General features: G+C 39.3%; 2 protein-coding genes across 3 annotated transcripts in view; both read right to left on the reverse strand.

Moving 5' to 3' along the window:
• Positions 1-1,738: 1,738 nt before the first annotated feature.
• On the reverse strand, positions 1,739-13,305 carry LOC113022059 (T-complex protein 11-like protein 1). Its single transcript, XM_026167048.1, has 10 exons — positions 11,983-13,305; positions 11,215-11,305; positions 10,960-11,089; positions 10,733-10,853; positions 9,380-9,600; positions 8,511-8,647; positions 6,546-6,727; positions 6,031-6,212; positions 4,280-4,452; positions 1,739-3,241 (listed from the first exon to the last, which is right to left on the reverse strand). The coding sequence occupies exons 2-10, from the start codon at positions 11,291-11,293 to the stop codon at positions 3,009-3,011; spliced, it is 1,458 nt and encodes a 485-aa protein (XP_026022833.1). The 5' UTR covers positions 11,294-11,305; positions 11,983-13,305; the 3' UTR covers positions 1,739-3,008.
• Positions 13,306-13,360: 55 nt separating this feature from the next.
• Positions 13,361-19,330, reverse strand: part of phc2b (polyhomeotic homolog 2b (Drosophila)) — a 46,387-nt gene continuing 40,417 nt past the window's right edge. For both annotated transcript variants that reach the window (XM_026167042.1, XM_026167041.1), the window contains exons 12-15: positions 17,820-17,922; positions 17,483-17,597; positions 16,352-16,676; positions 13,361-16,242 (exon numbers count right to left, since the gene is read on the reverse strand). In XM_026167042.1, coding sequence (XP_026022827.1) covers positions 16,088-16,242; positions 16,352-16,676; positions 17,483-17,597; positions 17,820-17,922 — 698 coding nt within the window. In that variant the 3' untranslated portion in view covers positions 13,361-16,087. The remainder of the gene's footprint in view (positions 16,243-16,351; positions 16,677-17,482; positions 17,598-17,819; positions 17,923-19,330) is intronic.

The raw sequence follows: 19,330 nt of genomic DNA on the forward strand, positions 1-19,330 counted from the left end.
AAACATGGTAATTAATGTACAATTATACTTTCACTCTTTCTCCTGCCAAAGAGATTAGTGGGTGGTGCAACTTTTTATTCTAAACAAACGATTAGCCCCCAGTCTCTGTTTCTCTCATGTCTCCAACTGCATTCAAGTCAGAGCCAAGCATCCAGGTGCCTGGTGAAAACACACACACACACATCAGTATTCAACACAGTAAACGTAGCATTTGCACAACATGAAGAAACATTTTTCTGTCAGGTATATGTTTATCAGTTCTGTTGGGACGTATAGCAAAGTCAAAGTTAAATGAGAATTGCCTGTCCTTTTTTTGCATGTTTTTGCTAACCGTATGAATACAATTCTTCAAAACTGGCATTGTTTTAGAAATGTTTTATTTTAGCTACATTCCAGCTATGGGTATACATTTAATTTAAATAGAAAATGAAAAGCTGACTCTTTAAAATGCATGTTGGGTCATTCTGCATAGCTCTCGAACCTAACAGCTCAGTCACACTACAGTAAAAGCAGGGAAAAAAATTGCCCATTGCTTTGTGTTTGAATCCATTCGTTTATTCAGTTTTTGCAACTGGAGACCGATTGACTATAGTTGTGGCGACCAAGTGGTCAACCAGAGGTTGAGCGTGTAGCACCCTAAACCTCTGGACAAGCACACTGGACTGCAAGACGACTGCATTGGTCACCGATAATCCCCAGAAAGTCAAATAATTGCCATTTAATTTATAAACGCAGACAGACTGGCAAACAATCTGAGTTAGTCTACTCTGATGAGTACAACCTGCCTGCTGTCCTGCAGCAACTATGTAAGTATTTGAGGAGGAATTTCAAATCTATGAGGGGCTTGCTGGGCCCCACTGAATATAAGTTAATGTTGGTTTCTGTTTAATGAGAATTCCTGAAGCATTTGAGATTTTCACTCATTTATCACATTTAATTGCTGTATTTTCACAAACGCAATGTTACTGCGAACTTAACTCCAGTCAGCCACAAACTGATAGCAGACTGGCTGTGCTGCAGTCAGATTCCAACGTGATGCAATAATTTTGGTCGTGTCATGGTCTCCTACCACTGCTTTACCTAGTGTGACTGTAGCATGAAGTATTAGAAAGCAACAAAGCAACACTGGAAAAAGTTAATATAAACTTTATCTTTACTGAAATTGATTGACTGAATATAAAAGGTGGATGTAGATAGGGGTGGATGAATCTGATATTTGGATCTGCTACCAATGGGTCATTCTGTTCAATTTAAATCTAGATTTTACTGAATTAATTTCATTTCTGTGTTTCATGAGTCAAAAGCATGGAGGAAGCTAAAAGCAAAGAAATAGGAGTTTATTTATGACTTATAAGTTAACTTATTTGCTGAAAAGCTCAGACTCGGATGCTTTCTCTATCAGCTTCTCTCTCTTGTTTGCTCACTCTCACTGGTCCTCACTCTTGTTATGCTCACGGTAACACTTGTTAAAAAGCTTTTATTGCATTACTACAGTAACATACAGTAACATGTTGTCAGCTCCATGTGGTATTATTTCATCTCATGTTTCTGTTATTGGCTTTACCCCACGCATGCATAAAAGGTGTGCTCACAGTGACAGCAGGTAAAGGAGAAGTTCATTTGAATTTCATTTATATAGCGCCAAATCACAGCAGTAGTAGCCTCGAGGCACTTTGAGAAGTGTCACTGTAAAGTATGCAGTGGTCACTCGCAGAGCTAAAATAAGACTAATTTGAATAAATTAGACGGATAACATTTTATTTATGAAAAGTATATTTGAAAGTATAATAAGTCTTTTATTAAAAAACAAATACAAGTTACCAGGTATCGTATCATCACAATTGGGTGCATCACTAAGGTAGCGACCAATGAAATCACCAACTGTCTGCTTCTGTATTTATAATTATTATTTATTGTATGAGCGGGGGGAAAAAACTGTATAGTTGTGACCAAATCTGTTTTTGTACCAAGATTGTGGATTAAACATGAGAGTCAATGGAGACACAAGTGGTCACTAAAGGAACTGCAGTTTTTCCTCACTTGTACACTGTCTGACTTTGACTGCTTCCAGAATTGGCCCCTGCTGGCCATTATAAAGAATCTAGGTTTAAGGCGTTTATGCACTGGCTTTACTTTATAGACCCCAGGGCTATGTCCATCTTTTTTATACAGTTTGTTAATGGGTTACAAAAATAGTGCCAGAAGCAAATAAAAGGGCACAAATTGGTTTCTGAATACTTCCTTTGCTTGTTGGCAGTCAGCTATAGCACAGTCACTCCAAACATTTGAAATGTTAGCGTGTACATACATTTAAAACAGGACTCTTGTAAGCTTCACTACAATAACATGTAATGGGGGAAAAATACTAAAAACCGTATTAGTATTTTTTGAAAAGAAAAAAAAAATACAGATTTTAAAATAAGACCTCTTTAGGATTTAACTTATCCCATTGTATGTGCATCCTGTAACAGTTTTTTTCTGAAATATTGCTTAAAATGTAACAAGGTGAACGATAATTTCTTTCAAGCTCACGTGTTTTCATGTCTTTGAATGGCTGGTGGAAAAAATATATCACTTTGGTATTTGTTTAGTAGCACATACCCGCTCCAATGTCAACGACTGAAAGAAACACAAGTATATTTTTGATTCAAGAAGAAAAAAATAATAATAATAAAAATATTGAAAAGGTGCATGCTGTCTTTGGTAAGTTACTCATAAACATTTTTCAACATGAAGAGCTACATATTAAAGCTTAAGTATTATTTACAGACTCATCATATGTTCTTTGGTGCTCTGATTTCTAAAACCATTCACATTCAGCGTCTTAAAATGGCTAAATATAATAATTATAGCTTTCACCTGGGTCAGAATTACTAAAATTTCTTTCACGTGTTTGTTTTTTTCAAGGCAGTAAATATGTATAAGGCAACACAGGATTTTGGTTCTGTGCCTTTGTTTCTTTAAATTGCCTAAGAATGTAGCTACAAACTGAAAGGGTCAGCCTCAGTTTAGCGCGAGTCCTCCCCAGCCTCGGCCCCTACTGGCTGGAACAGCAGTTTCCTGAGGATGGGCGCATAGAAGGGACCAAAGACTGTTTGGTTGAAGTGGACGATTCGCCCAAAGGCCGTCCCCAGCTCAACTAGCTCAGCACTCAGCAGCCCGAGGGGAGCAGGCAGCTCTGGACTCCTTTTAGCAGGGCCGCCCCGCAGCGTGTCCTGGAGGAAACCCTGTACCCTTTCTCCTGTTTGATGGAGAGAAGGAGGGAGAGAAGTCAGCTCTGCAGCAGCACACATCCAAGTTTAAACAGAGATTATCTAAACTCAGCAGCATTAAAGTGCAGGAACATGTACTTATCTATCTTAATGAAAATATTTTTCCAGGACCGCTTTTTTTTTAACCACTCTGTTTGGCCAAGTTATCCTAAATTTTAATGAAGTAAGAACTTAACCAAAAACCTGATGCCTTCTCAATGTCTTTGAGGACACACTGGACATCATGCCAACATATGCCAAGTTTTCAGCTAATAGCTCTTGTTGTTTATAGATTCAACTGAAGATATGGGAACAGGCTGCTAATAACAGTGTGACAAACACTGGTTTGTCCCTTAAGTGCTTATTTGAATGACTCATAAGTCAGGTTCAAGTGGTTTAACAAACAAAAAATATTCCTGTGAAAATGCTCAGGTACAAGGAGTGGACAGAAAATGAGTGGAAAAAGCAACCAATAGTCAAAGCACACGTTCAAAAGACCTTCAGAAAGCGTGGAGAACCATTGCTCAAGACCACTACAATAAAGTCTGGCTTTTCGGAAGCAATATATAAAGAAATACAGAGTAGATGCTTATCTGTATTATAAATATTATAATCTTATAATATATAAAATACAAGATAATATTTCTTTTTAAAAAGAAGGAAAAAACATATGCAAATACTCTGTAGTTTTTATAATAAATACTTTGAGGATTTATTTTTCAAGGAACATGATCTGCGTCAACATCCTGATATCACCATGGTCTTTCTTGTGACATTTTACACAAATAAAAAAGATCAAATTAACTGATTAGTTTAATCTGTCCATTGAAAATTGTGATTCTCCAAACATGAGTTTTTGCTACGTAAAATATACTTCTTTTAAAAATGTTTTTCCAGTAACGGTAGTCTATAATGGCCATTTTTTCCACTCACACCTTACAAAACATAAACAGCTGACATTATATAGTAATACACACTGATGTAAGTCCAATATGTGGATATATTTCATTTCCCCCATCCTGTCTTACCTATAAGCACGCAGACTGGGTTGTTGTGTTTCCACAGCTCAGATATTTGTCCCTTCAGCAGATCCTGGCTCTCCTCCGGCAGGGCTGCTCCTCCCTGAGTAGCCAGCGCTTCAGACATCTGCTGCAATACTATCTCCCCAATCCCCAACAAGGCCCCCTTCAGGTCAGCTTCCCTGTAGCACCAGAAACCGGCATCAGACCAACCATCAGCATTCTTCATCAGACATATATTGTCTCACAGGCCTACGCATCTATGCACAGGAACTGATGGAAGTAATAAAGGAGTTCTCCAAGAGCAGGATTTTGATTAAAGTTCCTCTCCTGCCCATTGATTAAACTCCTACAAACTCATCTTTGTTTTTCACAATTACACATTTGTTTCCATGAGTGCACTCCTTAAAATGGCTTAAATATAATTCTACACCCTTGCCTCTTTTTAGTAGATGCGTATTTATGAAAATGCAAATTAGTGTCGTCTTCTGTGCCCTCTCACCTCGTCTGCTGCTTGCCTGCTGCTGAGGCATATCTGCTTTGCTCTGACAGTTAACACTGAAAGACTACTTTCTGCTATGCAATGATAAAACTAACGTAGGAGTAATTGAGCCGCAGATGTTTGACATGGAAATAGATTTTGAAGAGCAAATGCCAGATTGTCTGGAACTCAATTTTTCAGAACAGCTTCTACAGTGTTAGAAATTTTAAATTAGAACTATTATCCTCATTTAGACTCCATCATTTTAAAGTTGGGGAAGTTCAAAATATTCCTTACTCCACTTCTACTACTTCTACTATCTCAAACAAACAGTGTTAGCTCCTCTAACTCTAAGACCACGCTCCCTTTTAAGCCAACTTTCTTCTGACTGGCTGTCGCTGTCAAACAGACGGTTTGAACAGCAGGTAGGTGGGGCTTCTGTGCTCACAGGCTGCGCTGTGACCATATTAAGGATACCTGCTCTTGTTGACAAAATTTAGAGCCAGAGTTTAAAAAAAAACACAACAAAACAAACCAATGTCTGACAAAATTGGAGAACTTGCCAAATATCAAACATTGTTTGTATTTTTTCAAGAAAACATCACAAAATAATTCAAACATTTTTTTTCAAATCTATGAAATTGATTTGAGGTCATCTTCAGCCATGGCGGAGATATGCGGTCTAGGACTGCTTTATTTTGAAACTCTGGTCATGTTTAATATTAGCATCCACCATGGTAACAGTATATGCATAAAAGACAGTCAGGTAAAACAGATCCAGTTCATAGAGTTCATAGATGATCTGAACATTCAGGCTTGATTATAGCTGATAACTCCTCACAAATGTTAGATAAACCTCGTACCCCTAAACAGCTCTAACAAGTTAGCCTCATCTCGCATGCTGATTGGTTCAGTTTTTGAAGTTTGTCAACTATGAATCCAGGCCAAGTTTGAGATATTCATTGTTACAACACACCAAAGCAAAAATGTTCAACCATGGCAATGGCTTCTAATTTTGCTCAGGATTTCTCTTCTGGCGTTTAAATAATGCCTTTTATTGCAGCTCGGACCAGAGTGCAAGCAGACCTCGAACATTACAAGCTGCTGTTCCACATTTATCCGCTAATCATGACACGCCCTCTCTTGAACAGAAAGAATGAGGTTAGCTGGATCTGTTCTGACAAGCTAGTTGCCTCATGTCACCTCCATTGGTTTCTTTCTCATACAATACCTGTTCCCTGTGACAGCCAGTACATGCATCACCACATCCTCCTCTTACCTTGTGTGACTGCCCTCCAGCAGGGCAGTGATGGACTGCCTGAGTTTACCTACAAACCCCTGCAGGGAGAAAACGACGCGGCCGCACTGAGCGTTAGTCAAGAGCAGCACCGACGCCTCCAGGACCAACATCTGGAGCCGCTGACCAAGAGCATCCAGGCGGGCCCGATCCATCAGGATGGTCTGTGTGTGGAAGGCAGATTGGGGTCACAAGGGGGCAATGTTTTCCGCATAAATATGAAATCAATACCTCAATAAAGAGTCTAATGGTTATAACCCTAAATAAGATTGCGAAGCCACAGGTAATTGATGAATTTCCAGGGGTCATAGAGTATATAAATGCAAACTGTCATGATTCATCAATTATATTAATGCAGCGTCTAAAATCAGTTCACATGCTTTTAACCAGTGAGGAGGAATGGGTAGGCAAACTGAACATTCCCTCATAATCAATAAAATATCACCGGGTCCGATGAAAAGCATGGGCGTGATGTAATTTTTCAGACGGCAGCTGACCTCAGGGTATTTCTGGTCCTGTGGGTCCCAGTGGAGAAGACGTATGTAGGCCCGGTTGAGGACAGCGGTGGGGCTGAAAGGACCGCGGCTGTCAGGACCGGGAGAATCAGACTGCGCCTCACACGGCGACACCACCTCAGACGCTGCTGTCTGAAGCCAAGCAGTGGTATTGTCCAAAGAATCTGAAGAGAAGTGACAAATTATGAAATGATTAAGAATATACTAAAAAACTGAAACTACACAGATGAGACCGACTAAGTGAATCATGGATTTTAGTGGCTACTGAGCGAGACAGAGCCATAGACTGTTCATTAAAGATGGATGTAGCCATGGTTATGTCACTGTGGTTTGTCAAGCCTCGAGCTGAGCATTTTCACCATCCCCATTTTAGACTTTGTGATGATTGAGGCGGAGATCGACTGAGAAACTGAGCAATAACTCCATGCAACTTAAAGCATCCCCTGCTTTATCATCAATTTTTAAACTAATGAGACCATCATTTAAAAAAATAAACATGCTCTATTCAGTAGAAACTAGAAACTCATGTAGGGATTAGCTGTGAATTCATACTTGAGTTATTTTGCTAAAACTGCGTTTACCTTGTATGTGTTTGCACTTATTATTTACATATTTAAATATGCACCTTTAAAGCACAATAATTTCTTAAATTTACCTCTGTGGTTTTCCCCACACCTACCTTAGTCTAAGACTGTGGTGCTCTGTTAAAAAGTCAATCATCTCCATCCCACTTTGTCTTTTTATGAAGAGTAATCTATCAGCATATATTGACCTTTTATGTTACATTTGCAATTGACCTGGGACTATAGCCTTGGAGTTAAGTCTGTGGAACTGGTGTCGGATGTGGTGGAGGAGCTGGACCCAGTAAAAGGTGGTTTCTGGTTAGAGACAGCTGGTGAAAACCTGATTGCTGTGATGACTCTAGAACAGGGGTGTCCAACTCCAGGCCTCAGGGACCAGTGTCCTGCAGGTTTTAGATGTGTCCTTGTTCCAACACAGCTGATTTAAATGGCTAAATTACCTCCTTGACATGTCTTGAAGTTCTCCAGTTCTTTTGCTGCTCTTAAAAAGGACCCGTCTCGTCTTCTCCTTTTCCTTGACATGTCACTCGATGACACTTGGAATACGCTCCAGTAATCCCAACAAAGGCTTCACATGGGATTGCACCAAGTGTCTCTCCCAGGTGATAAAACTCTTTTGCTTAACTCATGATCTTGCTTACTATTTAGACTTTTCAGTATTTAAACTACTCACCAGAGTAGTGAGAAAAAATTGTTTGGCAAAAATCTCCCACTGCAGGTAAATTTTTTTAATCCTGAAAATCAAACCACGGGGAGTTACACGATTCTAATTCCCATTTTGACCACTTGGGGTCAATATCCTAAATGGCTGTTACTGATTATTTGTCTAATGACTCCATAAGCATGGTGTCTACTCTGGAGTTTATTAGATGAAACAATTACATTAAAAAACAACCCAAAACAAAACAACTAAGTGTGGATGTGAGACTGTGTGGTTCTCTTTGTCAGCCTTTTGTAAAGGCTGACTCTGACTATATGACAGCTGGGATAGGCTGCAACTCCCCCCATGACCCTAAGTTGGATGAGCGATTAACAAAATAAATGGATGGATGCTAACATGGCTTATTCAGCACCAGTGACTGTCACGCTGCCAGTTACTCTGATTAGCCAGCGCTACAGAAGCAGAGTACATGAGCCAAAAACTCAGTTCAGGGATTGGCTGTCCCACTCCTTACCCAATATATGAGAAGCAGAAAAATGGCAGGATGGTACTTTAGAGAGACGAGGGTCAAAAGAGGTTCAATTGAAAACTGAAATATCTAGCGACCATAAATGTAGCACTCACAAAGTCACCTTTATCATCTATCACTCGTTGCACCAGTGAAGTTGAAGATTGAAGAGTGCTGGAAATGAAATCCCTTCTCACCTGGCTGCTTGTCCAGGATCTGCTGGAATTTCGCCCGCTCGTACTGTATGGCCTGCTGCATGAGATGAGGCCTCAGGCTTTGAATGGTGAAGTTAACCATGTCGGTCTTCATGAGACCCAAGACACGGAAGATCTCCCTGGGAGGAATAATGTTTGAGTAAAACCTTTTTTGACATTCTTGGAAATAAGGTAACCTCAACCACTAGAGGGCAGAATTTTAATAGGCGTTTGGAGATGTTTTAAACAGTGGATACTTTAGCTCTACATGCATTTCCTCAAGAAATAGCAGGTAGAGCAAAGGACTTGCCCAGTTAAATAAAGGTTACACAACTCACAGCATCATCATGTGGCGCAAAGTGGTATTACATGATAGTACAGCTTGGCCAAAGTTCAATTTTAGTTAATATCTCTTCAGCACAACATATAGATGCTTTGGATATAAATTAATAGATTTGCATCTTTATATTGTTTAAATAGATTTAGTTAATTCTGGTGGGATTTATACTATTTTTAAAACAAGAATTTACAAGCACTTTTAAATATTTGCACATACTGAAGATTATTTTTAGTTCTAATTGGACATTATGAGAGGTATTACTGCAGAACGGAGCATCCAAACTCACACCAACTGAAAAGAAGTTTGGATTTATCTTATATTGGTACTGCATTACTAAGCAGAAAACTGATCAGTGAATGTATATTAATTCGGTTTTACGTTACATTTCATGGTAATAATGTGGTCTGCAAGTGATGTCATTACAGGAATACAGCTTGCTGCATGCTGGATTTTAAACAGGGCCACAGCCTGCCACTGATTCCATGTCAGACACAAGTTTATTCGCTGCAGGTGTTGTTAACCTGCTTCTTACCTCAGGAGCTCCACAGGTTCCTTGAGATCCCGCAGTGCTCTGACTTCTGGGTCGCGCACCGGAGCACATAAAGATGCCATGGTGTTGATAACGAATTCCGCCAGTCGGTGGAGGTCCAGAGCCCCGTGGTCGACCTCCTGCCCAATCAGATCCATATCCAGCACCTCGTCAAGCTGAGACCTCAGTCTGACGTGAGCAGGCAAGAGCAGGGACTGAAGCATCTAATGTGAAGAAAAATGTCTGTTTTCACTAACATGTTATGTTTTGTTTCGAAGTATTCAGTTTATCCAGTTCTTTTAATATAATACACTGCAAACACTCACTTGGAACTGTTTTTTAAGTCTATTTAATAAAGATTTAGCTACTACCAAGTTTACAATCCCTGGGCAGATAAACACAATCTTAAACAAGCTATAAAATACAAGCACACATCTAAGATAAAAGTAGAGTAGAATATGGGTTTGATTAAAGATGACATGGCCAGTTTCTTTCTGTTTTTTTAATTTCTTCTCCTTTTTTTTGGAATCAAAAGAGAAGATATGAAAATCTACATATGTGCTCAAGGGATCTTATTCCATTTCTTATTTAAATTTACAGGAAATAGAAGATTGTGCAAAGACAGAGCTTCTCTAAGTAAATGTACACTCAAAGCAGCCAAACCTGAACCTCTCATCTGTTTTAAATAAATCTGTGCAAACCTTGTGGAGGCGCAGTAGTGTGACTATATTAAAGATAAACATCTGGGTATATATGTTGGGGTTCCCAGAAGCTACAAATACACTTTGCAGTGACCTAATATTTCATCTCAAAATATGCAATGTTGTTTTTTCAGTATGATCAAAGAAATGAACTGGATAATCACTTCCCTTGTACTGTATATTTTAAATCACCAACATTTTCATTCAATGTAAGGCACAAAGATTTCATCAATTTTGAAATTCTGAAACAAGCAGCTGTTCAGCTTCTTTCTTGTGTGAAAAGGACTGGGACATCTGCCCACAACAGGATTTCTACACATCAAAGTGATGTATAAACTCAAAGGACTGCCACACAGTTGCCAAACCCAATCTGTTGTAATATCATTGTGACGTGTATTTCTCTGATTTTTCTGTTTTATGTCACTTTAAAAATGACTTTTTAATTGGTACAAAAAAAACCCTAAAAGATCTAAAATGTAAGATTTTTTTTGTCTTCACATTTCTTATAAACCTGAATATTTTTGACAGCATCATAACAAATACATTGTGAATTAAAGTAATGCTTTATTGATCAGATAGCGCTAATTTCTCCTTTTGTAAGGTTGGTGATCATGTTTGTGCTTTCCTTTTGACCCTTACAATGCCAGATACTCACAGTTTTGACTTCCTGCAGCAGAAGGACAGCGTGGCTGTAGTTTGGAGGATCGCTGTTCAGCTGCTCCTGAAGACTGTCCCAAAAGGCCCGGTGAACGATTTCTGTCACTCTACCCTCCAGGCTGCAGACAAGCAGATTAAAAGAACAGCTCAAGGGTAAAAACACTCATTAATATAGGAACTAAGAATAACCAAGGTCACTGTAGATGTGGTTAAGTGTTTTCTTGCCTGTCTGTAGAAGGATTTCGGGGTTTGAAGCAGAAGTCTCTGTTCACCACTATCTCATGTGCAAGACTCATGTTGGAAACACAATTTTCCAGCTCCATTAGACTGGATAATGAGGCAGTGGGTGGGCTCCCTGACACCACAGACAGGACACACACACCCACAGATAATTAAAACTGCCACAGTGGTAATATTTCAATTACTAATGGCCCCTGAATGTGCCTGAAAACAATAACTGCTGTAATAACTGCCACGTACCTGTTGGAGAGTCAAGTTTTTCCAGACAGGGAAGGTCAGCAGGGGAATCATCAGTGGCTCCCTCTCTCTGATTTGGCATTTCAGAAGAAGTCTAGACATTTAAATCACTCGTTAACGTGGTACAAATAGTCACTTTTGTCAGGTTTTAACTACGCCTCCACCCAAAATGGTCATGGTTGAGACTGTTCGTCAATTGATTAACAATCAAGCAACAGTTTTAGTCATATTTTAATGAGAAACAGCACAGCTACAGTTTCAAAGATTTGCCCCCTGGTTTGGGGACTAGTGATCAAAAAGAACATAAAGTGTGACTACTTCTAGGAAATTATAAGGGGTTTTCATCTTTTTCTATAAATGTACAATAGTCCTGTATCTATATTCAACTCTATCTATATAAACACACATTTTTCTATATTTATATATACACACATACATATGTACACACACACACACACACACACACACACACACACACACACACACACACACTATAGCAACTATTGATATAAATATGTTTATTGATATAAACATAAATATTTAGGTTAAACATTATTTATTAGGAAAAAAAAGAAAACTAATGAAGTTGGGTACAAGGGTAAAATTGGGTACACCTACACTCCACACACAGAAAATGTACTATTACATGTGTACATTAAAGTATTAACAAAAAAATTACATAAAATAAAATGAGTAAAAATGTATTTATTAAAGTCAAAAATAGGACTACACAGAAATGAAAATATGACACCTTTCTAAAGGCGAACTTACCTGTTGCTGTTATTTAAAGAATATAGTATAGGTTTTAGAGGTGAGTAGTATGTTAGAAACGTTACAGTGTTTCTTTCCGCAGTTTAAAAACCTCCAGTTCAAAACGTCGTTTCAAACTTGGACTAAACCATTTTCACCAATAAGGGCGGGATGGTTAAACAATGATAGACGCCTTTCCTGTTTCACAGCAACATCTATCCTGTATGCGTGGCTGTGGTCACATAGAAAAATGCAGCTATAAACATAATAAACCATTGAACTAAACTATTTTCTACCTTGAAAAAGACATTAAAAATGCCGCTACTTCTTTTGGTTTCGTCCGTTCTCAAATCAAAACAGTGGGCGTGTCTTCGCTGCAGTTTTCTGTACTCGTCTCTGCGTCTGAAACAAAACTAGAGCTACCTGTTTCTTCATTATAGTTCGGTGGAAACAAAAAGGAAACCGCCCGTCAGCCATTGTACGAAACGTTATGAGAGCTCAACACCTGGAAATATCTTTGTTCCAATTTCGAGAAAGAGCAGGTACACAGCTTAGGAACGTGAACCGTCAACCAGTGCGTTATACCGAACTACTCAAATGCTGCACCAGTACTTTTAAAAGGCCTGTTCTAGAATTACTAATTTTTTTGTGTATGTTCTGTTTACTTTATGCTTTATAAACCAGACGATCCATAATTTTTTTTTTTATATTGTGCGTATTGTTCAGGTTCCAGGTTTGTTACATACTGGATTTTATATTTATTTTATATGATATTCAATTTCCTCACCTCCCTCATCAAGTAGGCCTAATGGAATGGACACAAATGGAGCTAAAAAGCTACTTTGCTTTTGCGTGTCTTCTCAAGCTCATGTTTTCTATATCATATCCTAATAATAATAATAATAATGCCATCATTTCAGATGGTGTTCTGTTTGTTAATTGTTTTTGGATTTCATTTGTGATCAGTCTATAGATTAAGTATTTAAAGAAATATGCTAATGTGACAGGGAGACTGAACATGTATCAAAAGAAGAAATATGTGCCTTTAAAAAAAAAATGCTTTGGTGCCCAGTTATATTTAGATCTTTGGTGCTTAATTGAAGAAATCTCTAAATATATTGCCAAATCTGCCCATTTTCAAAACCATTTTCCATCTTTAATTAAATAAAACTGATGATATTTCAGCATTTTAAGTTTCGGTCCTCATGAGTCTGGAACTTCAAGAGAAAGAAACAGTGGTCATAAAATTCTGATAACATGCTCCAAAAAACACAAGCACATTCAAATGGAATTTGTGAAATTAAATGCTTTGTATATAAATTAACAACTAGAGGTGTCCCATTAATAAAATAAATAAATAATAAAATCCACAGACACACACAAATGTCCCGACACAGAATTGTATAGCAAATTATTTATGACTGCAAAATGTGTAACAAACAGTTTTGATAAATACAAGCATTTAACAAAGCAGTATCAAAAAAAAATGTCAACTTTCCAAACTCGCCCACAAAACAAGTAAATAAGAACATTTTTCCCCCCATAGAAAACAAACAAACAAACCCAAAATTCCCAAGCCAATGGTACTTTATACATTTGCATATTTCAAAATATCAAACACCTTTTATACTTTTGTTAAAAAAGCAAAACGATAACTTAACAGATTCACACTCTTCTTCCTCACTTGAGCTTTGATGCACATATAAACTTTTTTTTTGGCACCACTTCACAAATGCCACTCCAGATTTCTCACTTTTAGGTGAAGCGTTTCCCCAACATTAAAGCAAAAGAGAGAATAAGTGCCAAAAACAGAGCTGCTACAAAAAGAGAGCAGCGTACCCACATTTTTTCTTTGATAATTTAGTGTACTTTTACAAATCTCATACAAGAAATCAATATCATATTTTAGTAAATCTTTAACAACAACAAAAAAAAGAGCAGCTGAAAAAAAATCATTTGTAAGCAGTGTAAGTTCAGAGGAGAAAACTGGCAGATGGAAGGGAAAAATCGATGTCACAAAAGAGGCTGCTTAAATGGTTTCTTCGCATTCAAGCTTTGTATTCGAGAGCTGTGAGAGTCCATTGTGAGAAAAGGCAAAGGAGCATCAAGTGAATAAAAATGGGCAAATTAATGAATGCAATCTTCTGTTCCCAGCCGCACGTACAGCCACCTCGCTCTCATTCACACGCTAACCAAACTGTACAAAAAGTTGTCTAATAATATAATAAATCGAGACTTCTCTCATGTTTTGTCCCAATGCCTCCATTCAGCACTGACTGTGCTGCAGTGTGACCTGGCCCAATCATAACTGAACAGGTAATGCACCTTGGCACTGTCTCTTCTCGTAGCCACATTTTCCCTCAGTTAAGCTTTTGTTTTTTAAAGTCTCTAAAAAAAAAAAAAACCTTCTCCAGGGAAAACATAACACTTCATTTTTCTGCAATTATCACAGGATCAGTATCTTCATCTGGAATCTGCTTAATGACATTTGATAATTGCTGTTACATCTGGTACTAAAAGGACACTCTTGTTATCTTAATTCTCCTGCACTGTGATCACAGCTTAACAGATTACACATGTAATAGAAGATTATCATTCCCCAGCTTGAAAAGCTGACGTTATAGAGGTGTTTTCCCCCGTCGTCTGTTTATGGCAGAGAAGCAGATTATGTAATTGATGGATGTAGTGCAACATCACTTATCAACTTATGGACTGGCACTTTAAACTTTGAGCTATATGTCCATGTTGTGTTGGAGCTGTGGTGAATCTATTTGTTCAATAACAAAGAGTGCTATCAGTTAATGCTGGCAAGCTTGGTTTGTAAGCTGCATCTATAGTACAGATACCTGCACAGATAATAAGTTCAGCAGTGCTTTAATACCATATAAAATGTCAGATAACGGCATTAAAAAAAAGCTCCCAAAGGCACCAAACACAGTTGAGAAGTTAAATATAGCGACTCTATTTAGCTGAATGGAAGCTTTGCCAAGAGCTATCAGATACAATTAGGCTGTTTGAAGGTGTAATCTATCCAGAAAGACCAAACCATTTTTTGTACAGGGCTGCAGACATGTTTATTGATACAGTAAAGTTGAGCATTTTAACATTGGGGTCTTAAGTCTAGCTTATGTTACTCAAATTGCTTGTTACACCAACCGTGACGTCATTACAGCCCTGTACCCATTTATACTGGTGCTTGACGCACATCAGATTCATCTCCTATTAAGAAGAATCCTTCACAGGAGCATTGGTATAGGAGAAGAAGAAAAAGGATGCAAAGCTACAGCAAAGTCATGTTTTTAAGCTGTTGCTGCATCTGCCTTGGTTTAAAAATCCCTCTAGAATCTCTGAGCTTCTGTACGACTGTGTCACTGAAATGGTGGCATGATAGTACACACCAGCCTACATGACACTGATGTGTCGTGCTTGCCAGCAATTGTGATGTCACTGTTGGCCAGTACCACTGTTAGCGAGGGCGACAACGGGAAGCATAAACTGGGTAAGGGGGATTAATGGCTTTTAGAGCCAGCGACTGTAGAAAAACTGCAGTTTTTGGCACTTGTGCGTTGGCTTTTTCAGCCCCAGAGGCTGCTGCTTGCTATTAACTTGTCTCCAGTTTTGACATCTGGTGTCTTTTCTACTAACAGTTATACTCACATCAACTCATTTAGTTTTTTTGTTTTTAAAACAGAAAGAACTCACCAGCTGCACTGCCAGGTGGAAACTTATGCGTCTGCTGTTTCAACCATGTATACTTTTAAAGTATAATTTCTTTTCATCTGGAAAAATAAAAGATTTTGGCACAGCTTTTGTACAGGCTCCTTTAAGGTTTAGCAACTGAAAAGCTTCTCCTGTGACTGCATGTAAACACAGACTGAAGTGTCTGACACGTCACTCTAACGTTACCAAGCAGAAGCATAAATGGTCACAAGGCGACTGAGCTGATGCCGGAGAGTATGATCTGGTTTGGGAGGTCGAGTCAAGCTTGAGTGAGATTCTGGATGACAGGAACCAGTCCAGTAATGGAGCAGGCCTGCTCACAGTGCAGTCAGTACTCTGTGCCATCAGTGCTATAATATACAAATACACACAAACAGACACACCCATACACACACACGGTTTCCTGCTAAGAGTCTTTGAGCATGTTGATGCGTGCAAAGATCTTGAGTGCAGGTCCCAGCTTAATGTTCATAGTGCTCATCAGGTGGTCCTCCTTTAACAGGAGCAAGGCCTGTCCATCGATTTCCTGAGAGCGAAACTCGTCTGCTATCTCCTGGCAACCTGTGAAAACAGCAGAGGCACAAGCTACAGTTAATAACAGGTAAACAGGTTTCATACACATCGGAGTATAAAGCATTATGATTGTGCCTTCTTAGCAAAGCCTACTCACCTGGTAGTGAACGAATGAACTCATAAACCTCCTCCACATTCCATTTGGTGGGGTCGTTGGGTACGAAGCGCTGACAGAGCGGTGCTCCATCTCTCCCAACGCAGGCCTCCTGGTCCGAGGCCCTGCTCGGCTGACGGCGGACAGGGACCTGGGCTGGAGCCGGGGCAGGAGCCAAAGGTCCAGAGCTGGCTGCTGACATGGGAGACGGTGGCTCCTCGTAGCTTGACATGTCTGAACATGGGCTGGATTCCTCCTGACTGGGCTGGGAGGGATGTGGTGAGGATACAGAACCGCCCTGAGTTTGCTGTGGTGACAAGGCCAGCTTCTGCAAAGCAATACAAACAGGAGTGACATCAATTGTTACATTTAAGAAAGGATAGCGCATAAGTAAAACACTCCCAGGTCAATATAAAAGTCAACGCAAAGATTAACGGGGTAATAAGTAAGATTTGTAGGGTACAATAGGTTTAAATGCCGATAATACACCTGCAGGGATATGATGGGGATTAATGGATCAATACCATTGCCTCAAAGATCACTTTGTCTTTGAATTGCAAAGCCCTAAGCATATTGGTGTATACATGACACAAAAGCACCCCCCACTGGAGGTTTAAAGCTGAATCCTTATAACATTACATAAGCTGTCCATAAAATACTAAAAAGCTCTTGATTAAAAAAGAAAATTTTACACCACATTTTACTATTGTGGTGTAAAATGCTTGCTTTATATTTTCCACTGAATTTCTGCTGTAATTACCTAAACTGCTTCTCTTTAAGATCAGTTAAAGGATAATGTGTTACGTCCCAAAAGAAGGCTTTGACGTGTGGGGAGAAAACTGTGAATCCAGTTGTTATCTACATCTATATAACTTGTGCAAAAGGCAGAAAATCTCTACTAATGCTCTCCCATTTCTGCCGGTCACCAATAAAGGCTGATGAAGATCATCGAGTACTTAATGACCCTTTAAAGACAGAGGGAGATAATCGGGCTCACACAAATTATGTTCAACTTCATTAAAAAGCAAGAGGCATGAAAAGTGCAGGGTTTAAAATGTGCAGCAGAAGCAGTATCTGATGAGAGGTAAAGTGTTGATGAGGAAGTTTTATGACAGTTAAGAAGCATGTTTTTACCTGCTTTTTTGCCTCAATACTGGGGCGGCCCTGAGACCGTCGACGCCAGCGATTTGCTGGTTTGTTCCTCTCTGGACGGAAAAGTCCAATTCGCTTCGTACAGCCTACGTTGTATCTGTTCATACAAATAAATTAAAAAAAAAAAAAAAAAAATTATATATATATATATATATATATATATATATATATATATATATATATATATATATATATATATATATATATATATATATATATATATATATATATATATATATTCTTAAATTCCTTTTTTGTAAACATAATGGAAAAATTGCTATTTTCTCACATGAAAGAAAAAGAAGCCAAGGTTACTTACCTCTTTGCACAAACCACCGAGCAGAACCTTTTAGAGCCTTTGAATGTGTAAGCAAAATCAACCCAGCCACAGTATTCACACGTCAGCTTGGGCTCATCTTTTTCTGGGGGAGAGGAAGCAGCATAAACACAACACACATGTCAAGTATTAGACTTTCTTCTGAACAAAAAAAAAAAAAGAGACATAATACTAGGCGTGCAGAAAATTAAAACTGTAGGTAGCTCATCTAAACCAGTGGTCCCCAGGCCTCGGACCGGTACCGGTCCGTGAGTCGTTTGGTACCGGGCCGCGAGAGTTGAGGCTCAGGTGTGAAATGTATAATTTTCAGGGTTTTATCGGTTTTCAGCGTTATTTTGTTATCGTTTTTATCTTTAACTCGGTCTTCCTGGGTCTTTTCACATGTGTTATGAATAAATCTTCTTTTTTTCGGTACCGGTACTAGTTTTATTTTGTTGTATTTTTCCGTGACACCTTAAAGGCCGGTCCGTGAAAATATTGTCAGGCATAAACCGGTCCGTGGCGCAAAAAAGATTGGGGACTGCTGATCTAAACTATTCGGGGCCCAATGTTAAAGCATTATTTCTACTTCTGATGGAGAGTCATGGGATGGTTAATCAGAAATCAGAAAGGGTTTTATTGCCAAATGTTGAGCAGGTTTACAACATTAGGAAATTGCTGCGGTGCTTCAGTGCAAACATACTGTCATAAAAATATAAAAATAAGAATAAGAATTAAAAGTGCTAAGTGGATAGATATATACATGAGTGCAGGTGGTGATCAGTGCCAAACATGGAATGATGCAGTGAACACAGCGTAGGGTCATGTGTTAGTGGTGGGAACAGTCATATGGTTATTGTTCATGTGTCCAACAGCAGAGGGGAAGAAACTGTTCTTATGGCGAGAGGTTCTGGTGCGAATGGACCGGAGCCTCCTGCCTGAGGGGAGCAGGTCAAACAGACTGTGTCCAGGGTGAGAAGGGTCAGCTGAGATCCGAGCTGCACGCCGCAATGTCCTGGAGGTGTACAGGTCCTGCAAAGATGGGAGTCTGCAGCCAATCACCTTCTCAGCAGAGCGCACAACACGCTGCAGTCTCTGTTTGTCCCTGATAGTGGCTCCAGCGTACCACACGGTGATGGAGGTGGTGAGGATGGACTCGATGATTGCGGTGTAGAATTGCATCATCGTCCGTGTTGGCAGGTTGAATTTCTTCAGCTGCCTCAGGAAGTACATCCTCTGCTGGGCTTTCTTAATGACGGAAGTGATGGTGGGCTCCCACTTCAGGTCCTGGGTGATGGTGGTACCCAGGAAGCGGAACGAGTCCACAGAGGTGATGGGGGTGTCAGTCAGGATGATGGGGGGGAGTGGAGCTGTGTGCTTCCTGAAGTCCACAATAATCTCCACTGTCTTCTGGGCATTCAGCACCAGGTTGTTGTGGCTGCACCAGGACACCAGACGTTCAACCTCCCTCCTGTAGGCAGACTCATCCCCGTCCGAGATGAGTCCGATAACGG

The sequence above is a fragment of the Astatotilapia calliptera genome, chromosome 5, assembly GCF_900246225.1.
Source record: "Astatotilapia calliptera chromosome 5, fAstCal1.2, whole genome shotgun sequence".
NCBI lineage: Eukaryota > Metazoa > Chordata > Actinopteri > Cichliformes > Cichlidae > Astatotilapia > Astatotilapia calliptera.

Bases quoted from the DNA above. Each gene is read 5' to 3' on its own strand.
- LOC113022059 (XM_026167048.1), bottom strand. From the start codon at position 11,293: ATGCCAAATCAGAGAGAGGGAGCCACTGATGATTCCCCTGCTGACCTT. The intron at 11,090-11,214 runs GTACGTGGCAGT...CTGTGGTGTCAG, and splicing joins AAAACTTGACTCTCCAACAG to GGAGCCCACCCACTGCCTCA. The intron at 9,601-10,732 runs GTGAGTATCTGG...TCTTCACATTAG, and splicing joins TGCTGCAGGAAGTCAAAACT to ATGCTTCAGTCCCTGCTCTT.